The sequence below is a fragment of the Plectropomus leopardus genome, chromosome 12, assembly GCF_008729295.1.
Source record: "Plectropomus leopardus isolate mb chromosome 12, YSFRI_Pleo_2.0, whole genome shotgun sequence".
Lineage (NCBI taxonomy): Eukaryota > Metazoa > Chordata > Actinopteri > Perciformes > Serranidae > Plectropomus > Plectropomus leopardus.
The window spans coordinates 31,551,320-31,570,826 of NC_056474.1; the positions used below are offsets into that span (position 1 = coordinate 31,551,320).

Here is a 19,507-nt window from a genome sequence, read left to right on the forward strand (position 1 = left end):
AGGTCTTAATACAATTTTCACTATTTATTTCTGGTGACAGCCATGCATCACGTGGAAAAAATTGGCGAACCACTGTTTCTCTAGATGTGCCGCAGCTGACCTGACCAGTGCTGCTCATGCAGGCAGTGTGGCTGATTGATGCTTACGCACTGCTCACACTTGCAGTGTGTCCCAGGTGTTAGATTGAAATGCTGCCTGTAACGACATAATTTAGGGAGCACGAAGGTCCCTATAGGGCGGGCAGGAGGGCCAGTAAGTGGGTCTAAAAAAGCCTGGACTTTCACCAGGTGGGTCTATGTTCGCTTACCATCTTAATATGTTTTTCTACACCTTACCATGTGTCCTTTTTGCCCAAACCTAACCATGCCTGCCTTTGTTGCCTAATTATAAGCATGTGCTTTTGTTGACATCCCAGCATATTTTGCTGCTATGGACACTGGTGTTGCCCTTAATGATTTATGTATCTGAGGTTTTTGGCAGTCCTTTTATTCTGACAGTGTGGCTGGGGATGACGATGTCATCAGGGATTCGTTACGTCATTGGGGATTCCCTCCTCCCATGCTCCAGGGTGGCTTTCTGCTCCACGCCTTCCTGCCAACCAATCGATTGCCGCCAGCTCTGCCTCTTCCTCACACGTTGAGCACCTGCTCCAATTGTGTTCCGTGAAGACTATAAAAGTCCACAGTAACTTCGCCAGTTGCTGCTGTGATTTCGTGTGAGCAGTCCGCCTCTGTGCTCTGTGCCTCTAGTTTGTTCATTGTTCATTTGCTCATGAATGTTAGCTCGATTGTTGTCACACCCAGGCACTCGATCGTGTGTAAGTGAGCTTGGCTCTAGAGTAGATTTTGGGTTTGATCTTCGTGAAAAATGCATTTTCCGCTCTTGCACCACACCACAGGTTATTATACTGTATGTCTAACACACTAGGTCGTATTGGTGGCTGCATTATTGTGTTTAGGGTAGGTAAGAGCAGTGTAGACAGGTAAGCTTTTTGCCTCTTTGATTTAAGTGTGGGCTGGGATGGGTAGCTATAGCTTTCTTTTGTTTGTTTTATGGTTTGCTGCCACCCTTCGCCCTCTCCTTGTGTTCTAGTGTTGCCTGTTACTGCTGTCCAAAAACTAACAATAAACAGCTTTCTCGCCAATTTTACCATCACAGTACTTTGTTACTTCCCTTTGTCCCCAGGCTTTACATCTTTGGGTCGTAACAGTTGCCAAGTGCTATTGTCGCTTAAACATAACCACATGCAGCATCATGCCGCCATGTGCTTATGTTGACATCACAGCATTCGTGGCAGCACGTCACAGCAGACACAGAAGGATAATATAATATGTAGATGTGGAAATCCACTGACAAAGCAACAATATATGATGACTTGGGATGAGAACATGTTGCAGAATGAGGTTTCTTAGAAACAGAACACTGTGTTTACATGCTCAAACACCTAAACGGGATAATCCAAAAAACTCAATCATAAAGAGGTTATTTAAGTCCATGTAAACCCATTGTGTTACTTGTTATGGGAGAAAGCAGGCTGACAAAAAAAGCTTTCTATTTGGAATGAGCAAATTATTGGCTCATGGTCAAAAGATGTGTTCACATTGTTCTAACAACTATGGGTTCTGTGAGGCATCTTTGAATAATGAAAAGATCAATTTTGTTCCGTTGAGACACTTTGTGTTTGCTCAGAGTATAAAGCACTGCACTGATGTGGATGAACCAAACCTGTGTCACTTTAAAAGATGATAAAATACGAATATGATACTGAGGGTAAAGCTGTATAAAATATGTCTAAGCAAATATCTTTCTCTGGACAGCAGATTATTTCACCATGTTCAAATTGGACTTTGTGTCAGTCTGGAAGAACACATTTGTTCAATGTGCTTTCTATATAATATACATATCCACAGGAATTAAAGAAAATATAAGACAATACATCATTCAATTAAAAAAAAAAAAAGAAAAGAACCAATTCACATGTAGGCTATCTTGCCAGAGTTTTCTGAGCCTGGATTACCAAAAGCAGCTCTCTGATGCTGCTCTCAGATTTGTCCAAGCCACACATGAAGCGTAAATTCAATCGGGAAGACTTTCTTTTATGCTTTATTCATTCACAATTCTCTCTCCATCCCACCACTTCCTCCAATCAGCTGATCATAGGTGCTCACTCTCAGAGATAACCAATCAACTTTGCCACAATCTCTTTCAGCCATTCAGGTGTCAAAGTTTAAATCTGTTCTCCTCTCTGCTGCTGTCAGCTGTCATTTTAGGTGGAACTGTCACGCTCACCTCCACTCATCTCATCCAGAGCCCAGGACGAGCGCATTGTAAGCCCACTCCTCTTGACACCAAGATCCTCAGCACCCTCCTCATTTCACCATCACCACCACCACCACCAGTGTCTCAACTCCATGGGGGGTTCCCTTATCTTCTATGTCTTTGATACCCTTCTTAACATCATGATGGTGTCTAAGTGATGCAAAGGTGCCATGGGGAAGGGGGGGGGGGGGGCGATCTGATTTCCCAATACTTGGCTAAGTGTCTACAAGTTTTGTCTAAGTTTTTTGCTCAAACCCATGTGACCCACCTGGGGCATTGTATCTCTAGGCAAAATTATTTTGGAAGCACAACCTGCTCAATTAAAGCCAAATCCTCAGTGGGTGGACAAATAGCCGACCATCCTCCAAAGTAACCTATAAGAATCTTTCCTCTGGTTTTCCAGAGGTGATTTAAGCCTGCTACAGACTGTAAGATTTTTGATATCTTCTAAGTTAAGTGCAGCTACACTATGTGACACAGATTTGATAAACTTGGGTACGACATCAAGTTTGAGGTATGCAGGCTGTCCAGAGACAACGCCTACCGAATTGCAGACTACAACGTGCATCCATTGATGTCAATACGCAAGAAAAAAACATCATAAGAATGCATCATCCACTGCAGTGGTGAGAGCAAAATATAAACAAACATGAGTCCTTGCTATAGTGGCATTTATATGTCAAAAATACGTAGTGCTGTTTAACATTTGTGCTCAAACATTATTCATTCAGGCTGTCTTTGATTGCACTGTGACAACGACCATCCTGGAACCTTTCTTTGTCCAAAATCATAGTATTCACCCGGTTTTAAAGGGATCTCCTCAGCCCCATTAAGGTTGGCTGATAAGCTTCTGAGTGAGCTCCCTGAACCTTATCTGCAGCTTTAGTCTCTTCTACTGGAGGCTTCTCAGGAGGAGCATCAGCCAGCTGTGAAGAAGACTCCTTGCTTTCCACTGTAGTCAAAAAATTCAGATGTGAAGTGGTTATCAGGATGGTCACCATGAATGTTAATATCTTACTTTTTACTTTTACTGAAGTAAAGAAACAGAATGCTTCTTCCACCACTGCAAAGAGGACATCAGAAATCCCTTCTCTGTGCTGTTCTGGAGGGCACTTACAAACAATAGATTTGTCCTTTCATTTTGGAGATGACTTCTTTTGTACCCATAATCTTGTAATCTGTTCAGGATTTCCATCCACAACAAATCTGACTCTTTGTCTGTTGCACGAATGAGTTGCTCACTGCAGCATTGTTGTAGCACTAAGTGGCTGTGACTTTGGCGATGATTGGGTTTTCCATTAATTATGGGGTGCTAGTTCAGTCCCTAGTTTCGACAGTCTGCAGGCAAACAATTTTCGTAATGATGCATCATTGTTTATTTGGTTGTTTTGTCTCTTATTATCTGCACAACCACTAGTCCGACCTGTGGTGTATTTTTTTGTTCGTCATATTTAGGTTTTGTCCCATGTTCTTGTCTTGATCTCTGTCAGCCGTCTATGCGTCCCTATACCTGCCCTTTCTTGTTCTGTAATTTCTTTAACACACAGTTTAAAAAATGATACTAAGCAGACCTTATCGCTTTTGCAGCTCGTTTCTTTTATCTCTGCAGCCTTTACCCCAAATTATGCACATTGCAATTATCCTCAGCGGCACTGACAATTCCATTTGCTGCTGTAAAAAGCCATGGATGTCAATTTTTAATGCATGGAATTTATAAAGGCACATTCATAAATCATTTTCCTAAAGGGCAGGATGAGTTGATCCATTATGCATCTTCTGGCTCTTCTGAACTGTCATGTCCGAGGTATGGTACTGTATATGTTCATCAATCTTTTACCAGCATACCATTGCTGCTTAGACCTGTTCTTAGCTAGGTGAATCAGTCTGCTGCCATTCTCTTCCAATCTGATTCACCTAAGATTTATTTTTATTTTTATTTTTTTTTAATTGTCCTCTGTGATAAACATTGCTTCATTCTTTTTTTATTTCATTCATTGCTGTAAGGTCTAACATGTACATTCATAATTTCAACTGTCAACAGTCAACTGTTTGAAACCAATGTCCAAGGGATATTTAACTGCAGGTAACCATAGCAACAATAAGGTATAAACCAAAAGACTAACTTACCAATGGATTAAACTTTTCAGTGACTTAATCACAGACTTTTCTTTGTGGCAAATGTCCATGAAACAAGTGCAATAATGCACTGCAATGTTTATATATAAAGAAAACAACTGACTGCATAGGAAAAGCCACTGTACTTGGCATTGCAGCGTAGGCACAGAGAGGTAGGTAAATATATAACGTAGGTTAGCCTTGGTCCCGTGTATCTATATAACTGGCCCTGTTCCAGAGTAGATCTAAATAATGATTATATGATATGCCTTTTTAAGCACTTTTCTTTGATCTCAGTGGAAATGAGATATGAAAAAACATAAAAAATCCGCGCACTAGCATATGCTCCCAAAAGATTTATTAAATACCTCCACACGTGTTGTTTCAGGCAATCGCCCTTCCTCAGACATGGCAAGATACAGAGACACACCCCATAAATAGTGTGATTTATGGGGTGTCGATTGCCCTAAGCGTCACACGTGTGGATGTATTTATCTTAGTAGTAATCTTTTGGGTGCATATGCTAATGTGCAGAGTCTTTCATTTTTTTGTTTCTGCTTGAACCAGCACCTAGTTTTCATCGCCTTTGGATGTGCGTGCTGCTTGAACTTTTCTCAATAGAAATGAGGCCAAGAGGTCACAAAAATATGTCAAGGAGAGAGAAGGAGCTATTTATCTCATGAGGTGTGCCCCAGGGTTCCATATTAGGTCCACTGTTGTTCTCCATAAACGTCAATAATCTTTACAAACAATTATCAGTTGCTGCTCTCCATTTTTATGCAGATGACATGGTTGTCTATCACTATTCCCCCTTGGTAATACAAACTCTGGAATTCCTGAGTCCTATTTAATTAATATTGATGAGTAACTAAACCCACCCATTTGGCTTTCAGTCCCTACTCACTGAAATGTGGAAAAAAGTCTCAAAAATTGGCTGGAGGGCTGGAAGGTGGGCTTAAACACAGCCAGTCACCTAATCGTGCTGCCTCTTGATCCACAGCACCTCCCTGCTAACTGCACACACACAAAGTAGTCAGTTGGTGATGAAAAGTGGGTCCTGCTACCAGTATTAGCCAATAGCAAAGTTCAGTCGCAATAGCAGGTTTTAATCTTTAGAGGGCAGTCACCATGCATGTTTCTAACACAATATGCAGAATTTTATAATGCTTTACACTCACATGTCATGAGTTAGACCTGAATCAACCAACAACCCTACTTAACCTCCATATATATTGCTTTTTAACTAAAAAAAAAAAAAATGCTTTGGAGCTCTTTAAGCTTATTGGTTGGTTGTTGTGCCTGTATGTACAAATGTAACATATCTATGGCTTGCAGAAATGTACAATGCCAACATTTTTCAAACTTAAGGATTCAGAAAAACTTTTTTTTCACCTTGCCTCTCAGGACCTCCATATCTGATGTGTAAATATTTTTTTTCTTTCAGTGTAGATTTCCATCACTGTCTAGAAGACTTGTGATGTTTAGTGTGTTTATGTTTGCGGTATAATCGAAGTGTCAGTGTTGTTACTGTAAATATATTCAGAAGGAAAAAGATTATACCTTCAGTTTGACCTTTGGTATAATGTGCATGAGTGGTGACAGATCAGCGTAGACTAGTAAAGGTTATAAATTATAGGTTATAAATAAAAACAGGATTTCATTCCGGAAAACAAACATAATGCTTTAGCCTTAAAACAAGGTTATGTGTGAATGACAAGTTCTGAACAATAATAACACCTTGATTCGTTTATGTTGTGGCCCTTTCAGTTTCAACCCATTGAGCAGATGATATCATAGAAAGACTGGATGTTAATTTTCCAATTGGAAAAAAGCATGACTATGGGTTTGTCTGCATTTAAACAACATTTGGTGGCTTCAGAGCTCCTGAAAACACAACGATGACTCACTGAAACACAATCAGTTTTGTTGTTTGTTGCTCTCAAACAACCACCTGACCCTCCACCTCCTGCTTAAAAAAATAGCTCAAATAATAAGTGACTTTAAAAATGATGATATGATGAAAGGTACAAATTTAACATATTTGTGATTTGCAGAAATGTAAAATGCCAGTATTTTCTTCTAGCGACTGGACTGTCCAGAATCACTGATGTTAAAGAAAAGGAATCTAGCTCCTTATTTCCATTTATACATGGAGGGTAGACCTAGTGTCATTGACAAGGGCGTGTCTACCCCTGAAATCTGATTTGGCCACCCCAGGTGCCAACACATTATGACTTTCTGCCCAGTCAGTTTGAACTGTTTGATTAGTAAATTGAACTTTGGTTTATAGGTGCATCTTGGTCTTAAATCAGAGAGGCAGTGATTTGCCAGAGTAGTGTCTACCGTGTCTAATTTTACAAATAAATTGATATAACTGTTAAAAATATCATTCAGACAGGCTTATTCATTAGACTTTTTTTGTTACTTTTCTTTTGATTGCACTTTTTACTTGCTATTGTACTTTTTGAGTAACATTTTCTTTAATAAAGACTGAAACCTTAACTTACATTTGTGTGGTGTCAATCTGATGTGTTGTTATTGGTAAATCTATTTATCTAAAATCTATCTTAAACTTAACAGAGACTCTGCAATGATAGTAATGAAGGTATGTATGGGTGGTGGAGATATAAATGGTAAATTGAAGCTATCCCGATGCATGTGCCTGCAACAGCGCTTGCACTTCATGCCATCCACTGCATAAGTCAGTGCCCCACTTGGGCCAACCCAGTGAAAATGCTGGACATGTCACTGGTCGATAAGAGATTAAATTAGTGCTTAAAATATTGATAATAGACTCAATACAAAAATCAGGATTCATTAATTAGTTAATTCCTCAAAGTAATTATGGACATTCTTAGTGTTGGATTATATATTGAAGTTGAGTGAGACTGCATGGAAAGCTGAGTTGAGTTGAGTTGAGTTGAGTTGAGTTGGGAAGGTGCAGGGGGTTACAGCACTGAAAAACTGCAGATAAAATCCAGGCACATGTCTAATGACAGATTGAAATCTAAAGCAGGGTTCAGGTCAGTAAACTGAGACTCTCATTGTGTGAGTTTTGCTCCATCTAGTGTTTAGACAGCACACTACAATGAGTCCTGCATGAGGGCTCAGTGTTGCTGTGTGGCCTCTGAAATCCAAATTAGCTGATGGTGCACACACTTGACTGATCAGCAGCTACTTAAACTCAGGTGTGTCTGCTGATCATGTTTCATCACTTTGTGTGTTGCTCTGTTTCTCCTCTCCAAGTTCTTAAAAAAGGTAAAGTGTCTCTCTACATTGTTTTTTATCAGTGCACACAACACAGAAAACAGACATGGAAGGTTTAGCAGCAAAACATTAACAAAAAAAAGCTATCAGCAACTTGGAGAAATGACCTGAGAGAAATGACCTGAAAAAGAAAGAAAATAATAAGAAATAATTAAAAACAAATTGGGAGAATGTTAAAAACCCCACAATCATAATTATTAAATTGTATATTCAAAATAGTGTCACATAATTACTTTTAGGGTTTTTTTTTTGGGTCATTTTTCTGTTTGTTTTCAGCGGGGGGGGGGGTTTGTTCCAAATTTTGAGGACAACTTCCTGTGACTTTTATTCATTTCTATTGCATTTTTTGGAGTAATTTCTTGGAAAGTTACTTTTTGCTTTCTTGCTAAATTCTTAAAGGTAATCAAACCACTTTACTTTAAGTTTCAAAGTGTTAAATTAGTGGTTTGGTTTGCTTAAAGTACAGAATACAACTTTAATTTAATATCTTTATAATGACTGATAAGGACATTAGAGGGTCAGACAGTTGCGTGGTTGGAATGATAAAGAAACACTTATCAGCACTGACTTTGTCTGCTTCTGGTAGCACAATCGGTTCAAATGTTTTGTCATGAACAGATGTGAAATGTCATATTTAAAAAAGAAATCAGTTTCTTGTATCCATGCATACATGCAGTTCACTTGCCACATACAGTAATAAGACAAAAAATGATTTTTTTTAGGGAGACATTTTGACTCCAGAGTAGGGATGAAGCTCTTTTAAGTGTAAACCTGACGAAGTGCCTGCTGCCCCGCAAGTGAAAATGTGAATGGAATGCAGACATAGAGAAACACAAAAATGAGTCCTAAAAATCAGAAATGGGTTTACATTTTAGCACTCCTGGTTTCCTTGTCTCAAAGTCAATGGGTTTTTGTTAATGTGTTTTTGATTAAAAGCCTGAAATGAAATCTGTGGCTAACACAAGCTGAAGAGACTTTTCACATCTGTTCTATGACATAAAAGACATCAGAAAAATACATCACTGTGAACTTTGAAGCTTTTTTATATGGTTTAAAAAAAGGCGGATGCTAAAAAGTGGCTAAATGAGACTACAGAACACCATCAAAACTAACTCGGTTTACAGCCTCGTTGTGGAGGCGACATTGAGTCATGTGACCATGATGTAGTTTATTTAGAATAGCCTGCCATTAGCTTTTTACTTTTGGTGAATACATTTAAGCTTTAAAAAAATCATAAAAGTGGCATTTACTTGGGAAGATGATCTTGCTGAACAAAACGTGAAAGTATCATAAACGTTTGTTTGCCACAGAGCTTATTTTCTGCAATAATCCAAAATCCAAATGGGTTTTTTACAAGGGAACCAGAATGATGCTGACTTCCACATCAGCCTTCAGAAAAAACGTCATTACTGCAGCATGCTTATTAGTTTGTTGTTGTCTTTTTAAGTCACTTCTAGCATTTTCCATTTTTTTTTTATTGGTGATAAGGTGCAATAACATACAACAGTGATGCTACTGAACAAAAACACTAAAACAGACATGAGGATGACTAATATGCAATGTGGTATAAGGAGTCCAGGCTTATATGGTAAAACATGGCAGGGAGGATTAGGGTTAGTCATAATGACAGCGTGGATGTCCCAAAATAATATATGAATGGATTTGTTAATTGGTTACCCAAAATAAATAAATTGAGAAAGGAAAAAAAAAAGTAATAAATAAATAAGGAAGTGAAAAAAGAGATAATAATAATAATAATAATAATAATATAATAATAATAATAAATTAATAAAATAATATTATAATAATAATTTATAAATAAAAAAAATTAACAAAAAATTTCCAGGGCCAGTGATGTCAGCCAGGGCAGGACAGGCAGCGACCCACAGTGACCTGCAGCCCCCAGCAGGGACAGCCCAGGCATGGCCAGTACAGCATTCCAAACTCTCAACTCCCAGAGGGCCAGAGAGAAAACTTTTTGTGTTATTGTTGTGTTGTTTTTTTTTGTTTTGTTTTGTTTTGTTTTTGTTTCTGTTTTCTTCATTTTTTGTTTGTTATTTAAGTATATATTTTAAAGTTGCATGTCCTCTCATGGGCAGAAGACTCCCAGCACCCGGTAGGGGGTCTGTCCAATACTGGGAGTGACTTTGCCCTGTCTCTGTATATAAGAACTGATAGATGATTTGCCCTCTAAGGGGGAAAGAGAGGGGCAAGACCACTTCTAGCTTTTTCATGACACAAATTTGCAGTGAAAAGGTGTGCATTCAAATACTAACTGAGCAAATGCAATTTAATTCGCCACTGAAAACGGTTAGAAAAACAGCACTATATTGTCCTGTTTTAGTAATGTTTGTCTAAATCTACAGAGGTCGGCTGATTTGGGGAACTTGAGCCGCAATTACTTCTGGATAGCCATGACCCCCCCAGGCAATGGAGACACCACTGTGTGGATGCACGACTCTCTAACAGTTCTCCTTCCTCCACCTCTGTAGGTTGAATATGGCAGCTGTTAACAGACCTCCACCAGCTCGTCCAGGACAAATTGGAGGAAACCTACATGCTCGCTCTAATAGCAGCGTACCAACCTCTGATCCACAAGATCCAGGACTGCACGGCACTGGTCAAGACCCAGGACCCTCTTCCCACCCCCATCCACACGCCTCTGCGCGGCCTGTTTTCTACGTCCATGCGCCACCTCCACCCCCTTTCCTCCACTACCAGTGGCCCATGCCCTTTCCCTATAATCCCTTTGCTGGCTTTCCAGGCATGGGTGAGTCTTCTGGGCTTTTCTTGTTCAAATTGTATACATTAAAATGATTTCATTTCTGTTATTTGAGGTCAAAGCTAAAAGGACTTCTACTGCTGGGTACAGTTTACTTGATACAAGTGGTGGTCATAATAATATGAACACCTGTGCTAACCTTTTGTCCACCAAAACAACAGTCCTGAAGTATAACATAGGAAACTTTTATTTGCAAAGTTAGAAACTCAAGTTTTTATACTGTAAGATGTACTTACTGGATTTGAACCGTCAAGGTTAGTTTGATACTAGTACTTTTTTACCTCTCAGGCTATGGTATGGTCATGCCCCCATTCCCTCCTCCTCCTCCCTACATGGAGGCTCCAGCCTACATTCTGCCCCACCCTCACATTCAACCGGTCGACTACAGACGTTTGCTCCACCCCCCTGTCCACGCTTCGTCTGCACCCTACCAGAACCCAAACCAGCCTCGAAGAACTCGCCCACCTCACACTTTCCCTGTTAGAGAAACTGTGAACTCTGAGGTCCAAACTGAACCCACACAGAGAGGCTTAGGAGGTTACAGTGACGGAAGCCCACTCGTCAGCTCTGAATCGGGGCATGGAACAGCCTCAAGCTCTCCGTCCTCCTCAAGTTCCAGCTCCCAAAAACAAGGCCCCGCCCAGGTCGAGAACTACACATTACCCAACAGTCAAGCAAGAGGCATCCAAGGTAAAAGGGCCACAAGCAGCACAGTCAAACACATCCTCAATCCTATCAAAGCAACTCTGGAAAGAGAATACAGGAGAACACAGAAGAGTTGTCAAGACAGCGTTGGTAAAGAGAATGTTGCCCCTTGCCGAACCAGTCACTGCAATATGTGGTCAGTAAGTTCTCCAGATAGTATGATTCCTGTATGTAGCTCCTCTCAACAAGAGGATGAGGTTGTGAAAGAGAGGCGTGTCTCTGTTCCTGACATTCTGATGAGTTGGGGGGGTGGCACACCACAGGAAATGATGACAAAAATTGCAGATAGGCTGCCTCAGAATGACCACCAGCTGCCATCTTATGAAACAGAAGTGGAGCAAGGTAAGTCTGCTTGCCAGAGTCCTGCCAAAAATGGTCTAGTGGTTTCTGAAAGTGCTAATGATAACATAGAGGTTGACTTAAGTCATAAAGACACTGCAACCCTATCCAAAGTCCTTGAACTGAGAGAAGCTCATGAAGCGCAAGAGACAGAATCCAGAAGAGAAAATGAGCCTGCCAGAATGGTTGGCTCTGTAGGGCATTGCCTATCCTCCAGAGATGAACTCCAAAATTCACTAAACAAAACTCATAAGCTTCCTGATAATGAGCAAGAAGATTGCAACGAGACAAATCCACATGAAGACACTTCAGACATCATTCGCTATCGAATGTATGTAAATAGCTTTCAGCTGAGGAGAAAAATGAATGAGTCTGTTTGGTCTGTGGAGTCTCTGGCTCCCTTTATCCCCACAAAGGAAAATCTACTGCAGAACAGCACATTTGAGCCCAAAGTCATTGTTGAGATGACGGAGGAAGCTGACAACAGTAAATCGTCAACCCAAAATGACATCCTAACTGTCAAAGCAGGTAAAGAGAGGAGGCAGACTCGGAGATGTTCCTCTTCTGACTCTGTCCTGATGTCAGACAGCTGGCTCCTCTTCAGCACCCCAGCTCAAAAGCTCAGTCCACCCAAGAAGCCAGAACTAGAGAGTGAAATTGACTCCTCAGAAGCGTGGACACCAAAGCAAGACCAGAGCATGGCTCCTTCGGAAAAGGATCCACCAACCTCCATGACTCCCCTGCCGAGTAAATTAATGTTGTCTACCACCACTGAAGAGGACGCTGACAAAAATAGGTCTTCTGAACCTGAGGCTATTCAAAGCCCAAACCAGGTATGTGTAATTGTAAATGAGCAGCAGGAGAAAAGCCCCTGCTCTCCTTTGCAGGAAGAAATTCGCCTCTTGAACTCTGCGGCAGGGGAGAACAGGTCACCTAGAGGCCAAACTGGAGTGGACGTGGAGGGAGAGGACCAAACATGCAGGAGCAAACAGGTCAGTGAGTTGTTTAGGGAGCAACTGTGTGTCCCGATGGCTAACCAGGAACTGGCCGAAGTGTCTCCATCAAAGAAAAATTTAGTGGACTTTGGGGTCCAGTTTAGTGGATGTCATTGTCCATATGAAGAGATGAAGAGCAGCATGGGGCCAGATAGAAGGCAACAATTTAAATATCCAGGTGATCAGTTTCTTCTTTTAAAAATAATGAACATCTGCGTATTGTGAAAATGTGTGTTGTTCATGAATGGTTGCCTATATCCATAGATATGAGGAAAGCCAACAATGGCCAGGCTGATGGATTCGGCATGAGGGGAAACAAAAACCAGAGGAGGGGTCACTGGAGAAACAAGGGTCAAGGTAACGCATGTTATTTAGGAAAGATGTCACAAATACAGCATAATGTCACCAGGTCAGAATTTCAGTTTGGTTTATGACCAAAATCCTATAAAAGTACTTTTTGAAAATCCATTTTTCTAAAAGAAAATAAATGTGCATGCTCAAATTAAATACTACTTGATTTTCAAAAGATGCTTGTGTATAAAATCTACACTGCAGCTTTTACAGGACTGGTAATCTGGTGCCCAATCAAACATCAAATCATGAATGTATATAATGTTCAGCTTTCCTAAGTAATTTTAAACACTGGCCATTCATCCCATTCTCAATCTGAAGTGGTCAAATTCCACCACTTTTTCAGTGACTTTGGCATGTGATCCTGACACCACAAACCACCTTTTACGACTATATGATTCATGATTCAGTTTGTAGCCTTCAGCTGAGAACGTGGTCGGAGAGAACTTTTCACTGTGTTATTTTATGCAGTTGAGAATGCAGCCAGATGGAACCTGTCATGTCCACATAATACGCCATTGGATGGCGTCAGGTTGCTTGGTAACAATGTATTATAGGAAGCATGAAGGTCCAACAAACCCCAGACTTTCATGGGGGAGTCTGGTGTTTGCTTACTGTCTAAATATGATGGGTATTTTTTTTAAACCTTACCATGTGCCCTTTTGCCAAAACCTAACCATTCTGACCCTTGTTGCCTAAACACACACTTATGTTTATGTTCTGGTGTTGGTCGCCATGTTCTCTTGTAGTGTAATCCCATTATGTGCCTTTGTTGACATCTTGCATTGGTAGCGGCATCCCGAAACATCTACAGCAGAAGGAAACCTAGAACATAATATGTAGATGCAGAAGTCCACTGACAAAAGTGACTATATGTGACTACTTGGGATGAGAATGTGTTTGACCATTTAATGACCTGATAGTCATCCTATGAATCCTAGAATGTGGTGTAAGGCAAGGCAGCTTTATTTGTATAGCACATTTCATACACAGGGCAATTCAAAGTGCTTTACAGAGTGATATAATATAAAAACATTCACAATAAAAGAGAAAGAGATAAGATATACAAGGTGAAATCAATTACTAAATGATAAAAAAAAAAGTTCAGACAAGAGGTGCAAAGATAAAAAGATAATTTAAAAAAAAATAATTTAAACTTTTTTAAACTTGATTTAAAATCAAGTTTAAAAAAGTGTAAAGTAAATCATATCAGAGAAGAGAATAACATTGAAGCCAAAATATATTTTATGTCATGTTTTTAATAATTCATCCCACCACAAAGTAACAAAGGGCTTGAAATCTTGTGTGCTTATAAAGTGTTCTTCAAGGTTGAACATTTTCTTTCCCAAAGTCTACTGAAATAGGATTTTCATATTTTAAAATCAACTTCTGGACTGTGTTTTTTGACTTACAGTGACCAGATTTGATTTTGATTTAAATGTTGCTGAATTCTGACAAGTGCACACAAGTAAATAACACATTTCAGCCCAGTCACCAGAGGAAAATGCTGGCATTGTAAGTTTCTGCAAAACTGCAAATACATTGCATATGCATGTTTTATGCACATTACAAATGTTTATGAAGTGTAGTAGTCTATGAGCTGACTTAGTCATCTGGTTCGGGCACAAAAAACATTTTATAATACACATTTTTTTCTGGCAATACCTCCACTGGAAAGATGGAAAACACTCACGTTTTAGAGCACAGTGATGACTCTAAATCACAACCGGTTTTGTCGTTTGTTGGTCTTGAACAGACACCTGTTAAGCTGTAGACCACTGTTCAAGACCAACTAACAACAAAATAGGTGCAGCCTGAATATCCACACACATCACATGATCATAGTTCAAAATTGTAATTGACATTTCACAACAGATTGTTTCTTTTAATTCTACAAGTAGCTGCCCCTAATTCACTTTGCAATCTGGACTTACGGCCATATTCTAATACTTTCCAGCAAAATGCACAAATTAAGCGTTTATGAGCAGTGTATTGCCATTTGACTCGGTATCAGTCACCAGTATAGCTTTAAGAATTTGAGGCACATTTTACTTGTTAACCCTTTGAAATCTGAGCAAATTGGCCTGATTTCTTTGAAAGAAAAAAAAACCAAACATTGGAAGAAGCCAATTAGCAATGAAAGAAATTACCCAGAGATTGGCATAAAAGAAAATAAAATTTAAAAAATGGAAAAAGTGCTTAAAAAATCTAATTTTGTTATCCATTTTAATTATGTAATAATGGTCATTATAAATGTATAGTTTCTTGCAATTTGTAGAACATATCCCGCCAAGTTGCTCATTGCATTTTTCCCCTATGGTTTTAAAATGAATCAACAATTTACTCAGGGTTTAAAGTTTAAATACTTGAAAAGTGCACCTGAAAGCAGCACAGGAAAAGTGACATTGCTTTCAGATTTCAAAGGGTTTAAAAAAAAAAAAAGAGAAAAAGCTAACCACCAGATGACATCATACACTCACTAACATACTTAGCTAATTTCTTTCCTTTGATAGAGTTTGTTGCTTCTTCCAGGTGGAAATGGAAGGAACCCGCGGTACTGAGCACTCATGACACTTGACAACTTTTGGTTTTAAAGAATCAATTTAATATTAAAATGAATTTGTATGAAATAAACCTATTTTTCAATTAATGTTTTGTATGTGTCATCAATAATTGAAGTGTGAGATTTTCAAAGATGGTTTAAGATTTTGACAGCAACTTGCAGGTTAGTTTGTAATCCTTTGACTTGATACACAGAACTCTTATGTCTATATGACTCTATCTGTAACTAAAGGTTTCAGCCTGTGTAGACCTGGTATTAGCATTTAATTTGGTGACCTGAACGCAAGTGGACAGCCAAAAGGCCCACAGTTCTTATGACCACACGTTTGCTAGCTGCTCTATAGCATGCTCGCCACTCACATTAGCAAATGTGTCAGTACAGCTGAGGATCTCACTGTTAGCGGGAAGCAACTCAATGGTCACTCAGCAATGGTCACGCACTAAGTCCAATTCGACATAAAATGGGCAGAGCATTAGCACAGTGCCACCAAAACAACAACCAAGTCCTGCACTGATAAAGTCCTTGCTGGTGACATATCAGGATGGCGTTCGCAGATTCTGTTGTCAGATTCATCTCAGATCACCTCAGCAGGGGCTTTGAGGGATCGGATCACAATGCGACTTGGTGGCCATTTACTCCTGTATTTACCGCTCTCCATTTGTCATTAGATTGCCCGAAACACATATTAATGCCAGGTCTAAATACAGTATTATAGTGTTGAAAAAGGGCTCTGTTATGTTGTAGGGAAGCAATACCGTAAATTATCTCAAACTGGAAGCAAAGGTTTCACAGCATAGCTGGAAGTAAGAGTCAAAAGCATGCTCCTGCATCTGATTTCGAACACAGGCTGGATACAGTGTAGGATAATGGCACAGTCAGACAATGCTCTTTCAACCCTGAACAAATTTGTTTCATTTCTTACAAAAAGAGAACACCACATGCAACCAAAAAAGACATGGCCCAAAACTTTGCAAAAAACATAGTTTTCTGGACATTTTCCCCTTTTTTTGGATGAATTTCTGATAATCAGCTTTTACTTATTCCTTGCACTTTGTGGAACATTCCTTATCAAGTTGGTTGTTGCCTTTTCCCCTATGTTTTCAAAAGAAATCAACCAATTGTCTCAGGTTTCAAAGGATCAGGTACCTTGTGAAAGGCATCTGAATGCAGCACAAGAAAACTGATGTCAGTCCACCAAAGGATTAAGTGGAGGCACTCATTTCCTTCAGAATGATGGGAACTGAGGCCTAACAGTCATATCAGATGTCAGAGGTCGTCACCCAGCTGAATGATCTCATCCAGCAGGAAGTCAATGTCCTCTGGCTGTGTGGCAGGATTGGAGAACACACACCTGAAGAAATTGACTTTGTCCCCTAGCGGCTGATAGCCAATCAGGACAGAGCCCTTCTCCATCATCCTGCCTTTGATCTGAGGAGCCACCTGCAAACAAAGAGTGAAGATCACCAGTTTTTTTTGTCAGTTTCTTTAAACTACTCTCCCCCAGTTTCTATAGTCAATCTAAAATGAAGCAGTGGTGTCTGACCATCACTGAGGGAGTCCGGAGGACCACAGATGCTCTGTACTGACCTTGTGGAGTCTTGCGTCTCTGTCAGGTCCAGGTGGCAGACCTCTCAGACTGGGAGGGATGTACCAGAAACACACGTTACTGTGCTCCGGCTGTGTGACAAGCAAAGGACAGATATACCCAGTAGAAACTGATTGGGGATTAAAAGGTGAGAAAACAACTACAACTGAACTAAAACTGAATACTAGGATCAAATATATAAAATTACAACTAGTCTACCTAATATGGTGACCCTGAGAGCTCAACACTCTGCAAGTAAAACATGAAATAAAGTTAAAAGAAAGATCCACTACACAGTGAACTTGAACTTTTACCCTTAGGGAGGCGTTATAGACTACCAGCAGCGAATAGAAATAACTACATGAAATCTTTTGTCCTATGTGCTGTCAAAGCGATAAGTGATACAGGGACTCTTCCTGGGGTATGGGGTGATGTTCCTGAGACTTTTCTGGAGGTTTTTGCACAGCATGATAATTTTATATGGATATTTCTTTCTTGTGAATTATATCTGCTCGAATGAGTATCACCAAGACTTTAATTTTATACTTGTACTTACTTTAATGTATGGCTGTCCTTTTTATTTTATGTTTTTATGTTCTTAGGGTATGTCTTTTATGCATTTTATGGTGAAACTGAAGGCAAACTTTGACATCTGTGGACAATTAAGTTTTCGAAATTTGTTATTCAAAAACATGCAAAAACACACAACACAAGCAAATGAAGAAACATTATAAATAACTTGATGACACATGCTCAGTAAATTAGAAAGAGCAGAACAGAATTTGTGTCCTGGGAACACAAAAAAGGGATGCCCACTTCTGGGACATACTTGTTGTCTTGGTTTTTGGCTTAGTTACTGAAGTCGGCTATCCATCATTGTGCTCGCATGATTCACACGTTAAGCGAATGCTAACTCTAAGTTAACAGCAGATAACTTTAATGTGGATGCTCATACACACCAACAAAAACTTGTAGATGGGTGCATAGAAGGACATTGTCCATAGATGTAGAAAAAAAGAGAATTCCAGAACACTGTCCTGTCACTTTCAACTCTATTATTAAGTAAACAATGTTTTGGTCGTCAGGTCTTCATTAGATCCAACAGCAGATAACTGCAGTAATATCTGAATCACGTCATCATGTTAAAATAAGCTAAAAACTTCAATTTGATGCCATTTTCCAACAGTACTGACAAAAAGCTGACTTCTATAACTTCAAAATCCACAAATAGAAACAAGCCCTGTGTGCATGGGTTTTTAAAAGTAATTGGATACAGTGCTGGAGGCAGGGCCCCATTCAACTATGAAAGTTGCTCACTGCTGATGAACCTCAAAAAGCTCATGTGTGGCGTGGAGTAAGTGTACGCCATTCCTCATGTATGCTGTTTTTTGATAGCCTTGCACCTACATGATGTGCATGTAACAAACCTCTGTCAACTTTTCACAGTTTGTAGTTGCCCGCAGTGTGATCAGAAAGATCAAAATAATTTATTCATCATGTTAAAAACCAGCTGTACCTTGTGTTTGAAGACCAGCTCAAAGTCTGTCCTCCCCTGCAGCAGATCATACAGATACTCAGCATTCTCTAAGCATTTGTTGACCTGAGATCCAAAGCCCTCTGAGCCCTGAGACAGTGAGACACAGAGACAAAGACAGACAGACAAACAGGCAGATGTCTTATCACACATCAAACTAACAAAGGGGTTAAAGTGAGACTAATTAGAAAAAGAAATTAGACACTGTAACTAAGCAGCACCCAATAATGTGAGAAAATGCTGGCATTAGAAAAAGAAGACACAATTGATCCCAGAGAGGATTTTTTTTCTCTGACATCTTTTGCATGTTAGATACACACATAACACACACATGGACAAGCAGGACCTAAACACACAAATTAAATGGAGAGATGTCAGAGCATGCTGCCCATAGATAGGCGCACTGAGCAGTGGCCAGAACTCACTCCATACCTGGTCTGGAAGTTGAATTTGCGACCGTTTGTCTCCATAATCATTTCTGTATATATTTATATATAATATCTCCCCTGCAGCAGATCATACAGATACTCAGCATTCTCTAAGCATTTGTTGACCTGAGATCCAAAGCCCTCTGAGCCCTGAGACAGTGAGACACAGAGACAAAGACAGACAGACAAACAGGCAGATGTCTTATCACACATCAAACTAACAAAGGGGTTAAAGTGAGACTAATTAGAAAAAGAAATTAGACACTGTAACTAAGCAGCACCCAATAATGTGAGAAAATGCTGGCATTAGAAAAAGAAGACACAATTGATCCCAGAGAGGATTTTTTTTCTCTGACATCTTTTGCATGTTAGATACACACATAACACACACATGGACAAGCAGGACCTAAACACACAATTAAATGGAGAGATGTCAGAGCATGCTGCCCATAGATAGGCGCACTGAGCAGTGGCCAGAACTCACTCCATACCTGGTCTGGAAGTTGAATTTGCGACCGTTTGTC

The 19,507-nt window shown here is 39.7% G+C and overlaps 2 protein-coding genes across 2 annotated transcripts in view; one reads left to right on the forward strand and one right to left on the reverse strand.

The window, feature by feature from the left end:
- Positions 1-7,627: 7,627 nt before the first annotated feature.
- LOC121950982 lies at positions 7,628-15,523 on the forward strand. Its single transcript, XM_042497134.1, has 5 exons — positions 7,628-7,692; positions 10,194-10,471; positions 10,772-12,700; positions 12,787-12,879; positions 15,406-15,523. Exons 2-5 carry the CDS (start codon positions 10,201-10,203, stop codon positions 15,432-15,434), a joined length of 2,322 nt encoding a protein of 773 aa, XP_042353068.1. The 5' UTR covers positions 7,628-7,692; positions 10,194-10,200; the 3' UTR covers positions 15,435-15,523.
- Positions 15,524-15,843: 320 nt separating this feature from the next.
- The window catches only part of gad3 (glutamate decarboxylase 3), a 20,550-nt gene continuing 16,886 nt past the window's right edge, over positions 15,844-19,507 (reverse strand). Inside the window, exons 14-16 of the mRNA XM_042497135.1 lie at positions 18,538-18,645; positions 17,024-17,113; positions 15,844-16,876 (exon numbers count right to left, since the gene is read on the reverse strand). Coding sequence (XP_042353069.1) covers positions 16,703-16,876; positions 17,024-17,113; positions 18,538-18,645 — 372 coding nt within the window. The 3' untranslated portion in view covers positions 15,844-16,702. The remainder of the gene's footprint in view (positions 16,877-17,023; positions 17,114-18,537; positions 18,646-19,507) is intronic.